At 38.9% G+C, this 20,584-nt stretch overlaps 2 protein-coding genes across 2 annotated transcripts in view; one reads left to right on the forward strand and one right to left on the reverse strand.

Annotated features, from left to right (window-relative positions):
- Positions 1–6,028: 6,028 nt before the first annotated feature.
- LOC134680588 (acyl-CoA Delta(11) desaturase) lies at positions 6,029–20,317 on the reverse strand. The gene is made up of 6 exons (XM_063519702.1): positions 20,074–20,317; positions 15,980–16,349; positions 15,407–15,537; positions 14,760–14,965; positions 7,288–7,473; positions 6,029–6,314 (listed from the first exon to the last, which is right to left on the reverse strand). Exons 2-6 carry the CDS (start codon positions 16,338–16,340, stop codon positions 6,083–6,085), a joined length of 1,116 nt encoding a protein of 371 aa, XP_063375772.1. The 5' UTR covers positions 16,341–16,349; positions 20,074–20,317; the 3' UTR covers positions 6,029–6,082.
- LOC134663292 (uncharacterized) overlaps positions 18,797–20,584 on the forward strand; it is a 30,240-nt gene continuing 28,452 nt past the window's right edge. Inside the window, exon 1 of the mRNA XM_063520028.1 lies at positions 18,797–18,959. Coding sequence (XP_063376098.1) covers positions 18,797–18,959 — 163 coding nt within the window. The remainder of the gene's footprint in view (positions 18,960–20,584) is intronic.

The following is a 20,584-nucleotide window of genomic DNA, read 5'->3' on the forward strand; positions in this document are numbered from 1 at the left end:
ATTTAGACACTTGTATTATATAATTACCTGTGTTTAGAACTGACCTCCTGGATGCTTCGGGCTTTCGGCCCAATGCGACTTCAGCCTTTGGATCTTGTTACTTAGACACTTGTACTTAAAAATACTTGGAAAAGTTACGGGAGGCGCGCGTCTGTCGGACGCTTCGGATCTTCGAATCGCTCCTTCGGCCTTTGCATTTAGTTAGATTCTTGTACTATTGCTTTGTGTTTGAATACCGAAGTCGAGCATCTCGCGAATGCTTGATGTATTATAATAATTTAGAGTAAGGCCAAGCGCGCACCACGATTATTTGTCCTGCGATAATTTTGTCGCAGAAATGCAACGTATGTGTTTATATGTTAGTGCGCGCATATGCGACAAAAAAATCGCAGCGATTTTAAAATTGTGATTTGTCACATTTTTCCGCGATTGTTCGCGACGCGATTGTCGCAAAGTGAATTGCAGCATGCGGAGTTATATGGCCCCGCGCGCACTATGATAATAAAATCGCACCCCGGCGGCCGGACCTCAGTCGGCATTTCGCTCTCCAAACCCCAACATCTCGGCACCTGCATCTCCAATGGAGTCTCAAAATGAGACGCTAGATGTTGACCATTTAATTATGGAAATAGACGGGGATCACCTTTGTGTTATAAATGCTCAAAGTCATACAGCAATCGCATATTAAAGACACGTTTCATGACAAGCGACTGGTACGAAATCCATGTTGAGAATGAACAAATCGTCGACTTTTTCATCGCAGTGCGCGCAGTGAATTTTCTGCGATATATTACAGCGCGATTCTAAAATCGTGTCGCAAAAATTAATATCGTGGTGCGCGCTTGGCCTATAATACCTTAAATGTATACTCCTTCAATTTGAATTTAGAACTCATTATTATTTTTTATTTGATTTTGTTTCTATATATGCCATATATATAGACTTTAATATTATTTAGAACTGCTAAAAAACAAGATCGGCTTACTTTAAATATTTCGTCAATTTTACCTTTGTTTCTAAAAACTGTGATATTAAAATTATTTTCTCGTAACAGGACTGAGGGGCTACCGCGAAAACCGAAATTCGCAATTTGCGGGGATCTTTCTCTTTTACTCCAATGAAGGCGTAATTAGAGTGACAGAGAAAAATGCTCGCAATTTGCGAACTTCTATTTTCGCGGTTATAGCCCTGAATCTTGTTGCTCACCGATCCGTTCAAAAATATACATAAGAACTGAATATAATTAATAGATTTTATAATTATACAATTAATACAGAAATGTAATGGTACTTAATGAAAAGGAATATTGTGTATATTGTTTCGACGAATCAGATACTCTCAATAAAATCTATACATGAGGCCAAAGCTGTTCATAAATATTAAATGACTTTATTATCTCTATACGCCTTACTAACTCTATGTGTCCTATTGTGGAAAAAAAAAACACAACGACAGTCAAGAACGGAATTCTTAATTTGAATTTATCAGATTTTTGATATGCCTAGTCCATTGGTTGGAAAGCCCGTTCGAAATTGAAACTTATTTGCAATATAATAAGGTCGCATTTTGTAGATCTCTCTCATACTTATAGTAGGCTATTGAGATAAAATTAAATATCCCACAAAAATAAGCAAGCAGAATTAAACCTTGTGTTAAAGACATAAGTCATAAATTTCAATGCCAAAGTTTTAACTAAGGATGTTTCTCGCCTAATATGAATTGACCAGTGTAAGCATCAGTTAGCTAGCCCTAAGCAACCAAAGGTCAAGCTGCAGTTGAAAAACTAATAAAGATAAAGTTAAGCTGATAATTTTCCCGCCGTCTCCATGCTTCTTTAAGTTGGGTATTGACTGGTCAGCTGCCTGTTAGCTATAGTTTTCGCGAAAATCGCCAGGACAGAGGTGAAAATTTTTGTATGAAAACTTGCAACTTTAAATGCATTTTTTGACGAAACTATTGCAGTCTAAAATGAAGTCAAAATCAGTCCATCGACTCAATTTTTTGCAAGCTTTCTAATGGTACCCCACACGATTCTTACAAATGAAAAAAGTTTCAGCCTACCCCTCTCAACCCCCTAAATTTCCCCCTTTAATAAGAAATAAGCAGTTTTGACTTATTTACAATATGAGTGGTGGTAATTGCTATAACTGTTCCAAATTTTAGGTATCTATGTCAAACGGTCTCTGAGAAAAACGTATTTAACTGATTTGCAAGACCGAAGTGATCCCATAAGTGTTCCGTAAACAAAGTTTTGTACGGAACACTAAAAATTGTAAAATATCAAACAAAATCAAACCAAATCAAATCCAAATGAATGTTATTAAATATTTATCATACAAAATCATCATTTAAAAGTCAATTATACCAGCAAACATAAGAAAACAACTCAAAATTTGCATTTGATTACTTTGCCTCACATGTGGATAAAATGCAACTTTGCTATTCGTTTTCGAAGTGCAAAGTAAGCCTTTCCGAGCTGGTGTGGTGAAAATACTTTATAAAAAGTATTTAACCCATTGACCGCCACAGACGGCTGTGGACGTCATCGGAAAGTCTTGCCAAGGGCGCCAACGACGGCTACAGCCGTCAGCTTCGCCAATTCAATAGGGATTTACGCGAGACTCCGTAAAGTTCAATTTCGCTTAAATAATCGCAATCAATTGGCGTCCGGGGCACGGCATATTAGCGCGCCGTCTGGCGTTCAAAGGGAATACAAACACTTCCTTGATATACTATTTCAAATGCAAAATACAAAATAGTTATTAAATTTGTATTTAAAATACAAAATACACGATGGGCCAGCGCCGGCCACTCCAAGGGACGCATTTATGCGTTAGAGGGAGCAAGTGATATTGCTATCTCATTCTACCGCAAGGCTGCGTCCTTTGGAGTGGCCGGCGCTGGCTCATCGTGTAGAGGAGCCATTATCTCAGTAGGTACCTATACTTATTGTTAGCAGAGATGTGACTTATTTGAAATACTTGTATTTAAAATGCAAATACAAAATGCAAAATACCTATTTTGTATTTTGTATTTAAATACCTTTTGAAGAAAACTATTTTGTATTTTATTTGAAATAGTTTTTGGGACCTATTTTCTATTTTCAAAATACAAAATACTTTATAGTAGGTAGGAGTTACAATCTCTTCTCATGTTACAATCCTGGCAACTCTCTCATTCTTTTAACATGGAACTGTTGAATCTGTTTAGTATAGTAACGTCGCACATGACCACAAGCGTAGCGAGTGGTTAAAAAAGTGGAATATTGAGTGTTGCGAGGGTTTCAAGGCACGAGAGGAGAACAAACTTTTCTGCCCTGGTGAAACACAAACGAGACGTTTTCATCACACTAACGAAAGGCATTATACTAGCAGTAAAACATTACAAATTAATGCTTTAAAAGTTGGCCGTTAAAAACCATCATCCATACCTACATCCTACCGGTTAATATGAGCAAACAACTAGAAATTTGCACTTTAGATAGAGGATTGATTTCAAAGAATAAAGAGTATAAGTCTTTTCAACTCGGAAATTTCGAGTAATACTTTTTAATTCAGACTAGGTATTCACTACTCAGAGTACCTCTTATCGCAAAGTATTTGTATTTTTAAAAAGTATTTTGAAAATACCTATTTCGTATTTTGTATTTAAATACAAATTCAAAAACTATTCTGTATTTTGCATTTGAAGTAGTATTATCAAGGAAGTATTTGTATTTTGTATTTAAATACTTTTTATAAAGTATTTTTCGCATCTCTGATTGTTAGTATATTTAGCGTTAGAAAAAAGGTAGATAAACAATCATGACGTGTCTTTTAATGTAAAACGCTTTTTAATAAAGTCAGTAACTATACCTAAAAGTTAAAAGAAAAATAATCTAAATGATGTACATATATGATTTAAGGCTTCGTCACACAGGCGCGTTTTTCTCGCGGGTCATGAGCGGGGCGCACCGCTTTTACATATAAAACGCTCACGGCCCGCCCGGAAAACGCGCCTGTGTGACGGAACCTTTATAATTGTTGCATATTTGCCGTGAATTATTTTTTTAAAGAGTTTTCCAATAAAAAAACACGTTGAGATCGCTTAGGTACCTACTTACCTAATTCTAATTTATAACGAAGTGGGTAGGTAGGTACGTATAGTTCTTCGTTTTAATTTCACTAAAGAGAAACAAAGGAATGTTTGAAATAAATAGGTATATATTTATAAAAAATAACTAAAATAAAATGAGAAAAACTTAAGTTGCGTTTTAATTATGATCGAACAACTTAATCCATGCGGACCTTGAGCGGGGTTAGGTGTATTCTATAGTTCGTTTTTTTAGCATTAGAAATTAGGTAAACAATCTTGATGTGTCTTTTAATTGAAAACCACATTTTAAAAATAAGTTACGGCAAATATGTAACAATTATGAATATAATACGATCATTTATATTCTTCTGCTTTCATAAGTAATAGTTTTTGAATTTTAAAAAGCGTTTTTCAATTAAAAGACATGTCAAGATCGCTTACCTTCTTGCAAGTTCTTTCTAATGCTAAAAAAAACGAACTATAAGCAGGGGTCGGAAACCGGTATTTGCTCCATACAAAAATACCGGTATTATTACGTTCGTTTTCGTTCTTTGGTTTATTATTTCATTTTTAATGGGACAATCTAATAATACGAAGTTATTAACTAAATACATGATTCAGTCCTATCTAAAGAGCATAAAATAATTCAAAATATTGGGCTATTTCGGGGTTTAAAAAAAATACCGGTTCCGAGCCCTGATTCTAAGTAATCGAGCTATTTTAAAATATAGCATTACATACTACCTATACTATATTGTTACATATTACTTTTTGCAATATCACCAGGTGTCTTATAACAAAGTAGGATATATCTTTTTCTCTATTACTAATATCACTTTTTTTTAAATTCTTTAGTTCCCACCTTAGATATTGTCTAGTACCAGGCGTGGCTCACTCCGCGATTTCGTCGCTTTGCTACAGGTAGCTAAAAATATGTAGTTTTAGCTGCCTGTAACCCCAATTTTGGGGTTTGCCATAAGCCGCGCGTGGCGCTGTCGCCACCTAGCGGCCATATCTGTGCTGATCGTGACAGACGCGTTTTGTTAGAGTGAGTCTTCTGTACCCAGTACTATTATTTATTCTGTGGTAGTACCTACACGAAATTATACATTAACATATATTATTGTATAAGCAGGTACATTAAATTTTTATTTGAACGCAGTAAGTATTTTTTAAATAAAAATACACCTCTAATATATTTGTGACTACTCGTAAATGTACCTAATTGAACATTATAGTAGATTGGCAATAATTATCGAATAATTCACAGTGGATGCGAATTCGCACATCGCTCCGGTGAGCGAGCGGAACGTTGCTATTATAACGCGTGCATGCATTAGAGCGACGTGCTAATTTGCACCAGTGAACCGCGTAAAACTATACCTACGAGTTCAGAGGTAGGCCGTTACTCTACAGAGAAATAAAATAATTACAACAATAAAAAATTCAGGTGCATGTACGAAATTACACGAAAAAAAAGAAGGTGTAACGTGTTTTTGCCGAATTGAAACAATTTTTCAATTCGAGCGATGTTTACAACGGCATTAATTATTTTTAGATTCAGTTTTGCGCTACGTTAAAAATAAATCTGCACGGGTTGTAATTGCGACATGGTCTCTCAAAACCCGAGGCTACGGGCGACTCTCTTGATCTCCAGTCCTAAGTAAGACTGGCTGCCCCAATGCATAGGCATTGCTGCTGGCTGTACATATACATTTTTATGTTATATGTACAGTCAGCAGCAATAGTTGCTAAGCGGGCGAGGTGTTCAAAATGATCTTGGCGCGACTTTATTGTTAAGAGAACAAGAGCGCGTCAAGGTAATTTTGAACACCTTGCCCGTTTAGCAACTTCTGCTGCTGACTATTTTCCACTCCTGACTATTATTATAATAGCTGTGGTTGATTGACCTACATCAAATTGTGCAAGAATTTTCCATAACATCAAGATCCAGAGAGGAAAGTGGGGCCTATTCTTTTGTAGCGACAAGCGGTCGTCCACTACATAGTTAGTGTTTGTGTTTTCTCTCGACCACCGCCTTTATAAGTTGTGGCGAGGCTTGCTTGAGGTTGTGCGCCCACCCGATCTTCGCGAAGCCGTCGAGCAGCAGCGTGGTGAGGTTCAGAGTGTAGCCCAGCTCGGCGGCCTTGTAGTCCCACGGGAACGTGTGGTGGTAGTTGTGCCAGCCCTCGCCCAGCGCGACGGCAGACACGCCCCAGTTTTCAACTGGCGTGATATTCCTGGAAATTAATTTTTCAATTTAAATAAAGCATGGCATCTAAAACACGCAAAAATTTCAATAGGTGTACAACAATGCATGTTCACTATTATTGACGTTGAATTGGCGTTGTTTCAACCTACCTCTAACTATTTTTAATTTGCCTACTTACATGTAGGTAAAGTAGGTAGATACATATTACCCAGTATACGGTTAGCATCAATTAGACAGCGCGACGACCAAAGTAGTCAAATATCTTGTAACAAACTTCTATTACCATAAAAATAAGGATGTGCTCCGATATTAAGTACAGTCAGCGTCTTATAGCAGGTAGCATCCAAAGTACCTATTCACATAGTTCGGTACGCCATATACAAATAATATAGTGTACCGAATTAAGTACCTATTGAATACGTTGGATGTTGCCTGACGCTGACTGTACACCGTGTTTTTTATTTCCGTTAATTTCAAGGGTGCCTAGTACCTGAACGCAACATTGTCAAAAATCGAATAAACCGCATTTTTTTTAGATTTGGGCGATTATAACCCTAAAATACTAGTTTTTGGCAGTAACTTCCTAGTGCGTTTTTAAAGTAGACTAAATTTGCTACAATAAGACACTAGAATTGTCTCTGTACATCTAATATTTTCCGAGATAAAGCCTTTCAAAATTTTATAATTTTACAGAGGCAATTCTAGTGTCTTATTGTAGCAAATTTAGTCTTCTTTAAAAACCCCCTAGGAAGTTACTATCAAAAACTAGTACTTTAGGGTTATAATCGCCCAAATCTAAAAAAAAATGCGGTTTATTCGATTTTTGACAATGTTGCGTTCGGCGCTCGAGGTCACAAACTTGGATTATTCATTGGGCCAACATCATAAATAAGTCTGCAAAAAATCAGAACTACCGGATTTGACGCAAACGCAAAATGTATAATTTTACTGTATTAGAGAGGCTTTAGAGGAAAATTACCTACAATAGGCGAGATACTCACGGGTCGTAAGGCTTATTGCCCCACAGGTGCGCGAAGCTGTTAACCGCCCACGTGAAGTTCAGGCTCATCAGGTACCGCAGGAACACCTGCGAGAGGACCGCGTACTCCCAGCTCTCGGCCCACCCCCACACGGGCACCAGCGTCGGCAGCACGAAGCAGAACGCTGTCTTGAACAGTTTGAAGTGTCTGGAACAAAGATCGTCACATATTAACTCACATTTATAGACGGGTCTAACGCGAAATTTACACACACGACACGGACACGACACACACGGACACGGACACGGGTCTGTTTTGACATTTTGCTGGGACATCAGTTAGCCGCGACCACGACCAGTGAAACCTGTGTCCAAACGTCGGTAAATAAAGGCAATTGAATAAATTTCGCGTTAGACCCGTCTATAAATTTAATGTGAGTTATAAATATGTGTTCAAAACGCGGAGGTTTTAAATATTATAAAGATCGTCACAGTTTGCATAGGTACTCAAAGTTATTGGTTGGTAAAACTTCGTTTAGGTACTGGACAAAGAATTGAATCAGAATCAGAATCAGAAATTATTTATTTGCATTGATACAGTATGGGGATGTTACTGTAGGGACTGCGTCCTACATTCGCCCAAGCTTAGATGATATTAAATAAATTAAATTTTAGCTTTTCCCGTTATACGCAATGTGCATAGCACACGTAACGGTAACTTAATTTTATGAATTTTATGATGGCTAGCCGTTAGGGATAAGCTTGTAAAAATATTGTAAAATGTATTTCCTTTTCTTTGCCGGCACTGACTCTTTGTTTATCCATCTTTGTTTGGCAATTGTTTGGCATCATGGAAGTTTTAGAAGTTCTAAAGAGTGAAATTGCTGACTTGCGGCAACAAATAAAAGCTTTGTCTCTCAACGCAAGTGCGCGACACAGAGGCAGATCACGCTCGCGTTCGCGATCTCGACCTCGCTCAAGGAGCAACTCAGCAAGCGGTATGTGTTGGTACCATGAAATTTACGGACATGAAGCGCATAAATGCGTACCGCCTTGCGCATTTAAAGCAGCCGACAATGCGGGAAACGCGAGCGGGAGCCATTAGTGGCGAATGGTTGCCCAAACACAACAACAACGTCACGACGAGTATTCATCATGGACAAAAACTCTGGGACCAGGTTTTTAATCGATACTGGAGCGGACTTAAGTGTATATCCTCGCAGCCTAGCCCCTCACAGTGAAGAATCTTTGTACGAGCTAGTTGCAGCGAATAACACCCCGATCAAAACTTACGGTTTCTCCACGATGACCCTAAACCTCGGACTACGTCGAGATTTCACATGGCGATTTGTTGTTGCTGACGTGGCTAAGCCGATAATTGGTGTAGACTTTTTAGGTCACTATGACTTACTAGTCGATCCAAAAAGGCATAGACTGATAGACGCCACGACAAACCTTACGGTCACCGGTCAGGTAGCCGAGTTCGAGTCGCCGCTATCAATCAAAACAATAGCCGGGGACTCGCCTTATCACCGAGTTTTAAGAAAATATAGCGACATCACTAAGCCCGACGGTGCCGCGGCAACACAAAAGAAGCACAACACAAAACATTACATTGTGACGAAGCCGGGACCGCCAGTAGCTCAAAAACCTAGAAGGTTAGCGCCCGATCGACTTATCGCCGCGAAGAAGGAGTTCGACGCAATGCTAAAGTTAGGCATTGCGCGCCCGTCACAAAGCAGCTGGGCATCGCCACTTCACATGGTTCAGAAGAAGGACAATGGATGGCGACCATGTGGAGATTATCGCGCGCTTAATGACCGCACATTACCGGACAAGTATCCAGTTCGGCACATAGAAGATTTTGCCCAGACTCTTAGTGGAAAAAAAGTGTTTTCAACCATAGATCTAGTGCGTGCGTTCAATCAAATTCCAGTGGCGGAGGAAGATATACCCAAAACGGCTATAACTACGCCATTTGGATTATTCGAGTTTCCATATATGACTTTTGGACTCCGTAACGCAGCTCAGACTTTTCAACGATTTATGGACGAAGTGTTACGTGGTTTAGACTTTTGTTATTGTTATATAGACGATATTTTGATTGCTTCCAGTGACAGTGACGAACACTTAAAACATTTAGAGACCGTGTTTAAGCGATTAAGTGACTATAGTGTAGTGATTAACCCTTCTAAGTGTGTGTTTGGTAAGGACCAAGTTGAATTCCTAGGTTATTTAGTGTCTGCGGAGGGCACACGCCCGTTACCTGGTAAGGTAGAAGCTATACGCTCCTTTCCACTCCCGACCACAGCGAAGCAATTGCGACAGTTCTTAGGTATGCTAAACTTCTACAGACGTTTCTTACCTAACGCTTCAGCGAATCAAGCTAGATTAAACGACTTACTGAAGGGAAACCTTAAAGGTAAAGCGCCGATTCACTGGACACCTGATAGCATTAAAGACTTTGAGGCCTGCAAACAATGCCTCGCCGACGCAACAATGCTGGCCCATCCTCAAGATAACGCTGACCTGGCGCTATTCACAGATGCGTCAGATAACACGGTTGGCGCCGCACTTCAACAACGAGTGGATGGCGCATGGCAACCGTTAGCATTCTTTTCTAAAAAGTTGACAAGTGCTGAGAAGAAGTACTCTACTTATGACAGAGAGTTATACGCTATTTATGCCGCTGTCAAACAATTTCGACATAATTTGGAAGCGCGACCATTCACAATATATACCGATCATAAGCCTATTGTGTATGCATTTGCGAAGAAAGATAAACAATGCACTCCAAGACAGTTCCGCTACCTGGATTTTATCGGTCAGTTTACAACCGACATCCGACACATTAGCGGAGAGCAAAATATACCTGCCGATGCAATGTCTCGCATTGAAATCGATCCAATTGAACGAGGAATTGATTGGAAGGATTTAGCCTTATCTCAGAAATCGGACGACATTTTATCATCGCTACTAAACAAAACTGATTCGACGCTACAGCTTAAGCTTGTACAGTTACCTGGGCTCGAAGAAAGTATTTATTGCGACATTTCTACTCCGTCTGCCCGACCTTATATTACTGAGCCTTTCAGAAGGACTGCTTTCAATTCAGTTCATCAACTTTCTCATCCAGGAGCCAAAGCTACTATCAAATTAGCTACGCAGAAATTCATCTGGCCGTCTATCAAATCAGACTGCAGAGAATGGACTCGAAGCTGTTTAGAGTGTCAGCGTGCTAAGGTTACGCGTCACGTGTCAGCCCCTGTCGGATCATTCGCACCGCCTTCTACTCGCTTTGAACACGTGCATATAGACATAGTTGTAATGCCAATTTCAGAACGATGCAGATATATTTTAACTTGCATTGATCGTTTCTCTAGGTGGCCTGAAGCTATACCTATTGAGAATCAGGAAGCAGAAACTGTAGCATGGGCATTTTACTCAAATTGGATCACACGATTCGGCGTACCTCTTCGTGTCACTACGGACCAAGGCCGAAATTTTGAGTCGCATCTCTTTAGAAGCTTAAATAATCTGATTGGTACGACTCAACTGCGAACTACTGCATATCACCCAGCTGCAAATGGAATGATTGAGCGATTTCACCGCCAATTAAAAGCTGCGATTAAATGTCATCAAAACGACCAATGGACACGAGTTTTACCTACAGTTATGATGGGTATTCGCGCAGCATTCAAGGACGATCTGCAAGCTACGCCCGCTGAAATGGTTTACGGTGAAACCATTCGCTTACCTGGAGAGTTCTTAGTACCCAGAACAACCAGCGATTGTGATGCATCGGATTTCGTCACTCAATTAAAAACTAACTTTTCTAATCTGCAACCCGTCGCAGGAACTCGACATGGACGTAATAAAATATTCATATTCAAAGACCTGAAGACAGCTAGTCATGTGTTTGTCCGTGTTGATGCCCCTAAACGAACCTTGCAATCGTCGTATGAAGGTCCATTCGCCGTTATCTCAAGAAGCGATAAAACATTCGTCATTAACAGACGAGGACATCATGTAACCGTTTCGGTGGACCGACTGAAGCCAGCCTACGTACTAGCAGATAACATTGAACCGTCGCACGAGTTCCAAGACGACTCAGCACAGTTCATTGTGAAGCCAACAACCTGCACTACAAACAATAATGCGAGTACAGCTAGAGCACCTGCACCGATGGTACAACAAGCGCCGCCTATTAATGATAACGTCACCAGAACCAGATCAGGTAGACGAGTCCGTTTTCCGGATTATTACCAGGCAGGTCTCAAATAATTAATGTGTGTAAATAGTTAAGCTTAATTTACCTTTTTCCGTAATATGTTTTTGTATTATTATTGTTTTTATTGTGTTTTCACCGTGTATTATCAATTTATCATTAACAATAAATATTGGTTGTAGTAGTTATTTTAGCGTACACGTACATAGCACCTAAGCAAATTGTAACTAACAATTTTATCCACTGTACATCTAGAATTGTATTTTTATTATTTGTGTTTAGCTTTACTTCATTCCTTTTTAGTTTGTAATATGCTTACCATTTTCCATGTGGGTGTTTTTACCAATTGTTCTTTCATTTCTGTTTTTCTATCGTGACTTCATCACTGGTAGGGGGGTACTGTAGGGACTGCGTCCTACATTCGCCCAAGCTTAGATGATATTAAATAAATTAAATTTTAGCTTTTCCCGTTATACGCAATGTGCATAGCACACGTAACGGTAACTTAATTTTATGAATTTTATGATGGCTAGCCGTTAGGGATAAGCTTGTAAAAATATTGTAAAATGTATTTCCTTTTCTTTGCCGGCACTGACTCTTTGTTTATCCATCTTTGTTTTATTTCTTTGTCGGTGTCCGAATAGCTATTGTTAACTTACGTAATAAACTAATTTGTACCCAGCGTGAGAAATGCTAGGATCAGGCATGTGCAAAACCGTTATCGGTCCTGTACCGCTATCCCGATGAGCCTGTTGCTTACCTGCAAAGTTATGGTCATCAGGATCGCGGGGAGTCAGAATCAGTTCTGAGTTAGACGTCAACTCGACAAGTTATCTTGTACCTTTATCACGGGTCGAGCTTGATCTTATATCGCTCCCTAATACTTGTTAAATAATGTAATTTTAGTTAGTTTAGTTTTCTTAGTAGTGTTAATATAGAACAATTATTTTTCCCGGCGTCTAAACTTTTATTTACGATACTCCCAACACCTTGGTACGAATACCAAACCCCACTGCCAAATTACAATATTATATTGTCACAAGTTTGCAGACTTAAACATTCTTGGTCGGCCAAACTTAACTTTTACGAAGTCTCTCATATTTAAGTCATATAATATATCGTACAATAATATATGTAGGTACATGTAAGTACACCATATACATAGTTAGGGGTTAGGTTGATCTGTGTAAGACGTCCCTTAATATTTATTTATTTAACTTAATATTTAATAAAATAATTTGATTTGTTCCCAAAGTTGTGATTTCATTGTGTTTAACAAAAGAACGTCAGTTTTAATTTAAGTTACTCAACTTCATGTGCCTAATATGAAGTTTGGTGTACCTAAAGGCTCCTCTTCATGTTGGGCCAACGCCAACGCCAACGAGGGACGCAGCCATGCGGTAGAATGAGATAGCAATATCACTTGCTCCCTCTAACGCATAAATGCGTCCCTCGTTGGCGTTGGCGTTGGCCCAACGTGAACAGGAGCCTTAAGCTGTAAGTACTTGCTTAAACTGACCAACACCTACACCAACACTTCCTACATAATCATCTAAATATACTATCTTTGTTTTGTAGTTTAACTGCCTAACTGTAACTTGATTTGGATTCCGGCAGATTATCAGTGCTTTGCTCGAAATAGCGAAGCGCATAGCTGAATCGGAATCCTTTTGTTTGTGCTGAAATTCTGATCCAGTGCATTTCATGCAAAGCGTAAAGGTACTGCAACTAAATATACAATACTTAGGTATGTTGTTATTTTTTGTAAATTTTAAATTGTGTGTATTTGCAGCAACCAAATAAACGTCTTAGTATCTATTTATCGAAATACAATAGGTACCTAGTTAATATCTTAACTTAATGAAATCAATCACTACATCTTATAAAACAAAGTCCCCACCGCATTATCTGTTTGTATGTAGGTGTGTATGTTCGCGATAAACTCAAAAACTTATGAACGGATTTTCATGCGGTTTTCATCTATCTATAAAGTGATTCTTGAGGAAGGGGTAGGTGTATAAAGAGTTTTAAGGTTTACTCGTGCAAAGGGGTGGGTCGCAAGTTAAAATATATTAACGAATTAATTAAAAAGTCTCATTACGATTTATCCATTCAGACTAAGCATTCATTTCCGGGTTGACTGTGTAGGCACAGATTATGTAATAGTTCTTACGAACAGATACTTATCTCTCAAACATAAGTATCTGTTCGTAAATACCTACCGTTTTGATACCTACACAAAAATATAATGGAGTGACCTTCGACGCGCCGCTCCCCGCACCGCGCGCACCGGCATAACGCTAGGGTTGCTGACGCTTAGAAATGATAAATAAATACCTACTTAAACAGCGGAGTGAAATAAAAGGAAAGCTAAATCTTAAATTATACCTAATATTCCAATTATGCGTTAGTATTTGCGAAATAGTCATTTTAAAAGGTCATATGTCCCTGCAGTAACCGCAGTGTTTACGCCGTTTTATAAACCGCGCAATAATCCCAGCAAGAATTAGTTTTAAAACTTCGTATAATTTAAAACCAGATAGAGATTATGTTACACAATTAGGCACTGGTCCCACCGCGAGCTAGTAAGCTATGAGCTATCGGCTATAAACACGAACAAAAGATAAGCACTCCCGTGTAAATAAAAGAGACACGGGGATATTTATAGTTACTCGCCCAGCGGTGAGCTATAAATATCGCCGTGTCTCTTTTATTTACACGGGAGTGCTTATCTTTTGTTCGTGTTTATAGCCGATAGCTCATAGCTTACTAGCTCGCGGTGGGACCAGTGCCTAAAGAAAAATAATTGAAACCCCATGAATACAGGTAATTAATTATAAGTTAACCAGAGCAAAAATAAGTAGGCACTTTCCAGTGTAAAGTTAACTTACTGTCGTTAAAATAAACATTTACCAAAATAAATTAAAAATTTGCTACCTATTTCAAATAGATAGATACCTAAAACTATACATTTGTCATACATAATAAACATTACATGTTTGATTAAAGAAATTCAATAGTAGGTATCTACTACGTAGCTTGTAACTATCGTAAAAATTGACAGTGCGGCGCGCGGTGACGTGCGTAAGTGAGCGCGTGCGGCAACCAACTGGCTTGCTTTTCTACCGTGAACGGGAGCAGATTCGTAGGTATAAATCCGAGCTCGCGCGGAGAGTTCCATAGGCCTGGTGTAGGTGTGACTTTATTCGTCAAGTCGTCCTATTTCCCTTTTGGTCCCTTGTACCTATGAGAACCAATGAACTTACTTGGTATGAAACTGCACAAGCGGGTCTTGGGTGACGTCAGTCATGTCGATCTTGCGGCCCTCGCGCACGACGTCCGGGTGCTTCCTCATCATGAGCCACCCGACGTGCGCGAAGAAGAACCCGCGCCGCGCGTCGTGAGGGTCCGCCGACGTCTCTGAGAACTTGTGGTGCACGCGGTGGTCACGCACCCAGTCGGGGATGGGGTTCTATCGATATTACATTTTAAATAGGTTTAATAAAGAGCAACCCTTTCAATGCAAAAATTATCCTTATAAATAAATAAATAAAATAAATAAAAAGTCATTTATTGTCGCAACAAAACTTACAGCAACAAATCGAACAAAGAGAAAACAAAAAAGGTTACAGCTTATGTACGGAATCCTAAAAAGTAACATATATGGACACAATTATAATAATAGCCTATACGTTAAAACTAGCCAAGTAATATCTGTAAGTAGGTATAGGTACCTATATGATACTAAGGCTATAAGTTAAACGGTAGGTCTTAGCTTCGTAAATATATGGGTCAAGTCATAAATTACTTTTTAACTTCCACCGACTGTAATTGTCGACTGAAAAGCTCTTGTAACTTGTAATATAAGCGGATGTACAAGCTTTTAAGAAACGGTCCCGACAAATGTGTTTACCTGTCCGGCCACAGAGTAACATATAATGAGGATCCACTGCAGCGGCAGCGTGGCTTTGTAGGAGCGATGACACCAATATCGGTGCACGCCGGCCGTCACACCGAACCCGGCCACGTTCCCTACGAAGTAGCCTGAAATTGACACAAGTTAATATGTGTACATATTCGGTTTCACTTTGATCTACAAAAAACATTCAACTTAACTGAGAACCTTCATTTGAAACTTATCTAATCGAAATTATAAACGATGTTTATCCCATAACTGACACGGCTGACGGACACCCATTCAGAACCTAACATAGCAGATCAATTGAACAATGCGAATTCAGAGAAATTAATAGCTCCAATACCTTGGCAGGTATAGGTAATAGCTATTACCTACCCAAAGCTCCGAGCTCAAAGTTCAGAGAAATTCGCTTTTTCGCAGAGTTCGAGAGGTACATACGAACTCCAATCGGTTTAGTTTTCGAGGGAGTTGTGATGATGGATTTAAATTACAGTGTTCAACACTGTGGCGTCACTTGCCACGTGTCTGATGGCACATTAAAAAATAAAGTGAAATCTTGTAACTCACCATAGACTGCACTTTGCCACTTTGGCAGGTGACCAGTCATTAAATTGTAAGCGAACCATACAACAGTGATGATATGTAACACGGATATGGATATAATGTTCAACCAGATAAGTTCCGTTTCGAATCCCATTCGTTGCTCCCATTGTCGAAGCCAGGAGAATTCCGGTATCCGTAAGGGTTTGTCGGAGCCGTATTGCTCATTTATTAGCGTCTCAGTGGTTTCTATATTATTATTGTTATTGTCGCACTCGATCCCTTCAAGAGGTTTATGTATGACGTGGCAAACTCTGCATTGTGCAAGATTTTTCATGAATTCGGGTGGTTCTAAATGAGTGGTTTTCGTTTTCGTCGCTGGAGACATTATGTGGATCTGTAGATAGAAAAATAAATATTAATAACTTAATAGATAATTGTGTATATTTACAAACCTTACATAATATTTTGTGTAAATATATACCTACTTAAATTGGTTCCGGAAAACAGTCATGACTAAATAATAATTTCCAAGGTTTCCATTGTTTAGTAAAACAGTGAGGTGAAAATTCGTTATAGCAAAGACAGTTTTCCGAATGCATAAGTGAAAACTAGTTATAAGTCATAACTGAGAAATTTTCAGTAAAAATATTTTTTTTCTCCTTTTTCTAGACTATATAGTTTTCAATTTTCAAGGCACTTTGCTTGTGCCGACTAATTGTTGACTAATAAAATTAAACCACGTCCAATTTTTTTTTGTATTTTGTACTTCTTATCAATAGTCTTTTTCATTATATCCCAATTCGACTGTACATATACATACTTATATGTATTTATATGTTACTCTGTCATAGGTACCTGCATATATTTTGTAAGCGACCACCCACTAACATTCGTTTATTCATAGCTTCAAGTAATAAATGGATCGACTGAACCTGAAATGTCGTTGTTACATACATGACACGAACATAGGTAATCAAATGAATTGAATTGGTCATCATTAATTGAACTAATGAATAGAAGTAGCTATCTAGATTGATGAATAGAATATTTGTCACAGGCGTCATAGCCACCTCGAGGTGTCCTTATCACGCCGACTAGGAACCTATTAATATTATTATGGCCTTATTCATAAACGCATTACAAGCCTGAATTAGGTTTCCGAAAAGGAATCGTTTGTCTTTATCTGTCATTTTGACTTAAGTATTTGTAAGAGAGGGATAAAACATAATTTTAACTAATTCAAGCTCTAAGTTTAATGAATAAGAGGGTTAGTGTTTCAGATTTAATATGAAATAAAGTAAATATATATACAGGAACTTGACAATTTTATGAGCTCGTGTTATCACCGGTAGGTGGGTATATCATACCTATAGGTACGAGTACCCTAGCTAGCCTAGCTAGATCGATTTATCGCCCCTGAAAACCCCCATATAGCAAATTTCACGGAAATCGTTACAGCCGTTTCCGAGATCCCCAAAATATACCTATATATAATTGCTCGTTTAAAGGTATTAGATACATTCAGACACAAATTAATGCTTTTCTCTACACATATCATAAAACCTCTATGATGCCCTCAAAAACCGCAAATTACGACCAACATAATGTTAAAAAAACTTTCTTATCTGCGTAAAGTTTAAACTTTAAATTTCAAACACCTCTGAAAGAAACCCTGCGCTTGCTCGGGTATCAATATTATCAAGAGGAGTAAACAACAACTTTACCTCCTTGTAAAAGAAAATAACTAAGTACCTATTTCTTGTTAAAATCTACAAATTAATCAATATTCATTAAACTGTAAAGCACTCGGGGCTATTCAGTAATTCGACCGACGCCGACACACCCTTTATTCAATTCGAAGAATGCTGGCGCCTGAAACACATAAGTAAATACCTATCTATGTTTGATTTAATTACTCCACTGCCGGCTTAGAGGTAAGTTCTTCATATTATTACTAGTAAGTAAAATAGTTAGTAGATATATGTTACCTATAGATAGTTTGTCTCGAACTGTGAACTCGCGGTTTGCAAAGAGGCTTGGTGAATTTCCAGCCTTAGCAACTATCGAATGGCAAGATTTAATATCACTAGATACACCTTATAAAACAAAGTCTCCCGCCGTGTCTGTCTGTTTGTATGTTCGCGATAAACTCAAAAACTACTGAACGGATTTTCATGCGGTTTTCACCTATCAATAGAGCGATTCTCGAGGAAGATGTACCTATGTATAATTGTATACCTAATAGCAAATTAGGTTTTGTGATGTTTTTGTGTAACCCGTGCGAAGCCGGGGCTGATCGCTAATCTGCTAATAGTAACCAATATATTAGTTATACCCCATAGAGAGGTTATACCTACTACATAGTTATAGTTACCCAATATAGTTACCTACTACCCAATATAAATAGTTAATATAGTTTTTTATTCAAACATTATTTGTTCAAATCTGTAAATGCCAACTGCCTTTAATTAAAAAATTAGAGAAGTTCTCCTAAGACCACTCTAGCAAAGCAGCACCAACTGGTAGCTGCTCTCACTGACCATTTAAAATCCGACCTGTAAAGGATGACTGACGTTAGACCGGGTCGTGTCCGGGCCGGAGTTTCCGGCCCTTACTTTTCTATGATATGACAGGCGATCACGTGATGCTTCCCATAGAAAACGATGCACCTGAAGCTCCGGGTCGGACACGGCCCGGTCTAACGTGAATCATCCTTAAAGGCTCCGTCCCATAGGTGCCTTTTGAGGGCGGCGCGAGACCGGGGCGCGCCGCTTTTACATAAAAAACGCTCACGTCCCACCCGGAAAATTTAAAATGTTCAACCGGTTGTCTGTGTCATAGATGCGGGGGGTGTTACTGGGCATCGTGTTATGCGCGCTCGGGTTCAGGGGGGCCCAGGCGCGGTGCCCCGCGTCTGCACTTGCATCCTTTCCCCTCGTTTTGGAGTACGCGGTGTGGCGGGGCTGGCATCAGGCCATCATCTACACACCAGAGCTGGAGCACGGTGAGTTCACTTGACATTTTATTATGATGTGGTATGCAGTGCAAATTATTCGGTACAAATAGGAGAGATTAAGTATGATACACGCTAGGCCGGACCGGGCCCGGGCCGAGTCGTCCGACATGTCATTTTCTATTACTGCTGATCGGTGATCACAAGGTGCTTTCCATAGAAAACGATGCGAAGTTCCGGCCCGGCCCCGGCCCGGTCTAGCGTGAGTCGGAAGTTTAGTTTCTCAAAAAATAAATTCCAAATATACAATAGGTACATATTGTGAGTTAAGTATATTTAAAATGTCACAATTTGATATCCCTGGTACCTACAATATATTAATTATATTATGCTGAAGTGATCGACATCAAAATCAAAATACTTCCCTCTTAAAGACGACCGGTGAACGGAACCCTTATATATAGGATCACTTTACTATCCGTCCGTCCATCTGTCAGTTTGTCAAGACCCTTTATCTCGGGAACGCGTGGAGGTATCGAGTTAAAATTAAAACCCTATACTCATGTCTACAGTCTACTGCCGTTTATTCCGAAAAGACGTACATTTTGACACTCTCAACTCAAAGGAATCAAAGTTTTGTAGGGTAGGTACTTCCCGTTGACCTAGAACCTAGAACTATGAAATTTGGCAAGAATTCTCGTCTTATACTACAAATACAGGGAAAATTGGAAAACTATTTTGTAAAAAAAACATCCATATTAATATTATACATTATGCGAAATGTGTCTATCTGTTACCTCTTCACGCGTAAAAATATTCCTGAATTTAGCTGAATTAAGCATTAATTTCGCTTCCATTTCTAGGAAGGTTCTTATATTTATAAATACCGAAAGTGCTAACACTTAGCTACTTTATAAATAGTTAGAGATACTGTGTAACTGTAGTATATTCCATAAGTTTATTATAATGAGCTGCGTTCGAGAAAATGGCACAAAGTAGTTTGTTTTCCCACCAGTGGATGTTGCGATTTTATTAAAACGGAGCGGGTAACCAAGTTGACCGTTATCTACCCGCAAAAATGTTAACCAACTATCAATAAATAAACAAAAGTGAAACCCCACTAATCTAAAATCCTGGTAAAAATATTATAACATCACTTTCTTACCTGTTTTATGAATTAAAACAATCACTTGCACATTTTTGTCCATTCGCACTTCACATGTAGTCGGCAGCCGACCGCGGACTGGTCTGACAGAAGATCTGCAACGTTGCACTTCGGAGCACGTTTGTTTATGATACAGGAGACTCGACGTGTCTCTGACGCTGCATCAGCACGTTCGACCATGCCTCATTCGCGAGGAATTAACTTATTTCGAAAATTCCGATAATATTAGTCGATTGTGCAAGAGAAGAGATACGCGTCTGCCAGAACTGCAAATCTTTTTAATCGACAATCCGAGGGGTATTTTTATCATAGGCAATTTTGACAATATAAAGTGTCATTCTATGGAACTTGCTAACTATGTAAACAAACATCACTATAGTTCGTTTTTTTAGCATTAGCACAGAATAAATAATAGTACTAGGTACAGAAGACTGACTTCCTAACAAAACGCGTCTGTGGCGATCAGCACAGATATGGCCGCTAGGTGGCGACAGCGCCACGCGCGGCTTAT

This window comes from Cydia fagiglandana, chromosome 1, assembly GCF_963556715.1.
Source record: "Cydia fagiglandana chromosome 1, ilCydFagi1.1, whole genome shotgun sequence".
Lineage (NCBI taxonomy): Eukaryota > Metazoa > Arthropoda > Insecta > Lepidoptera > Tortricidae > Cydia > Cydia fagiglandana.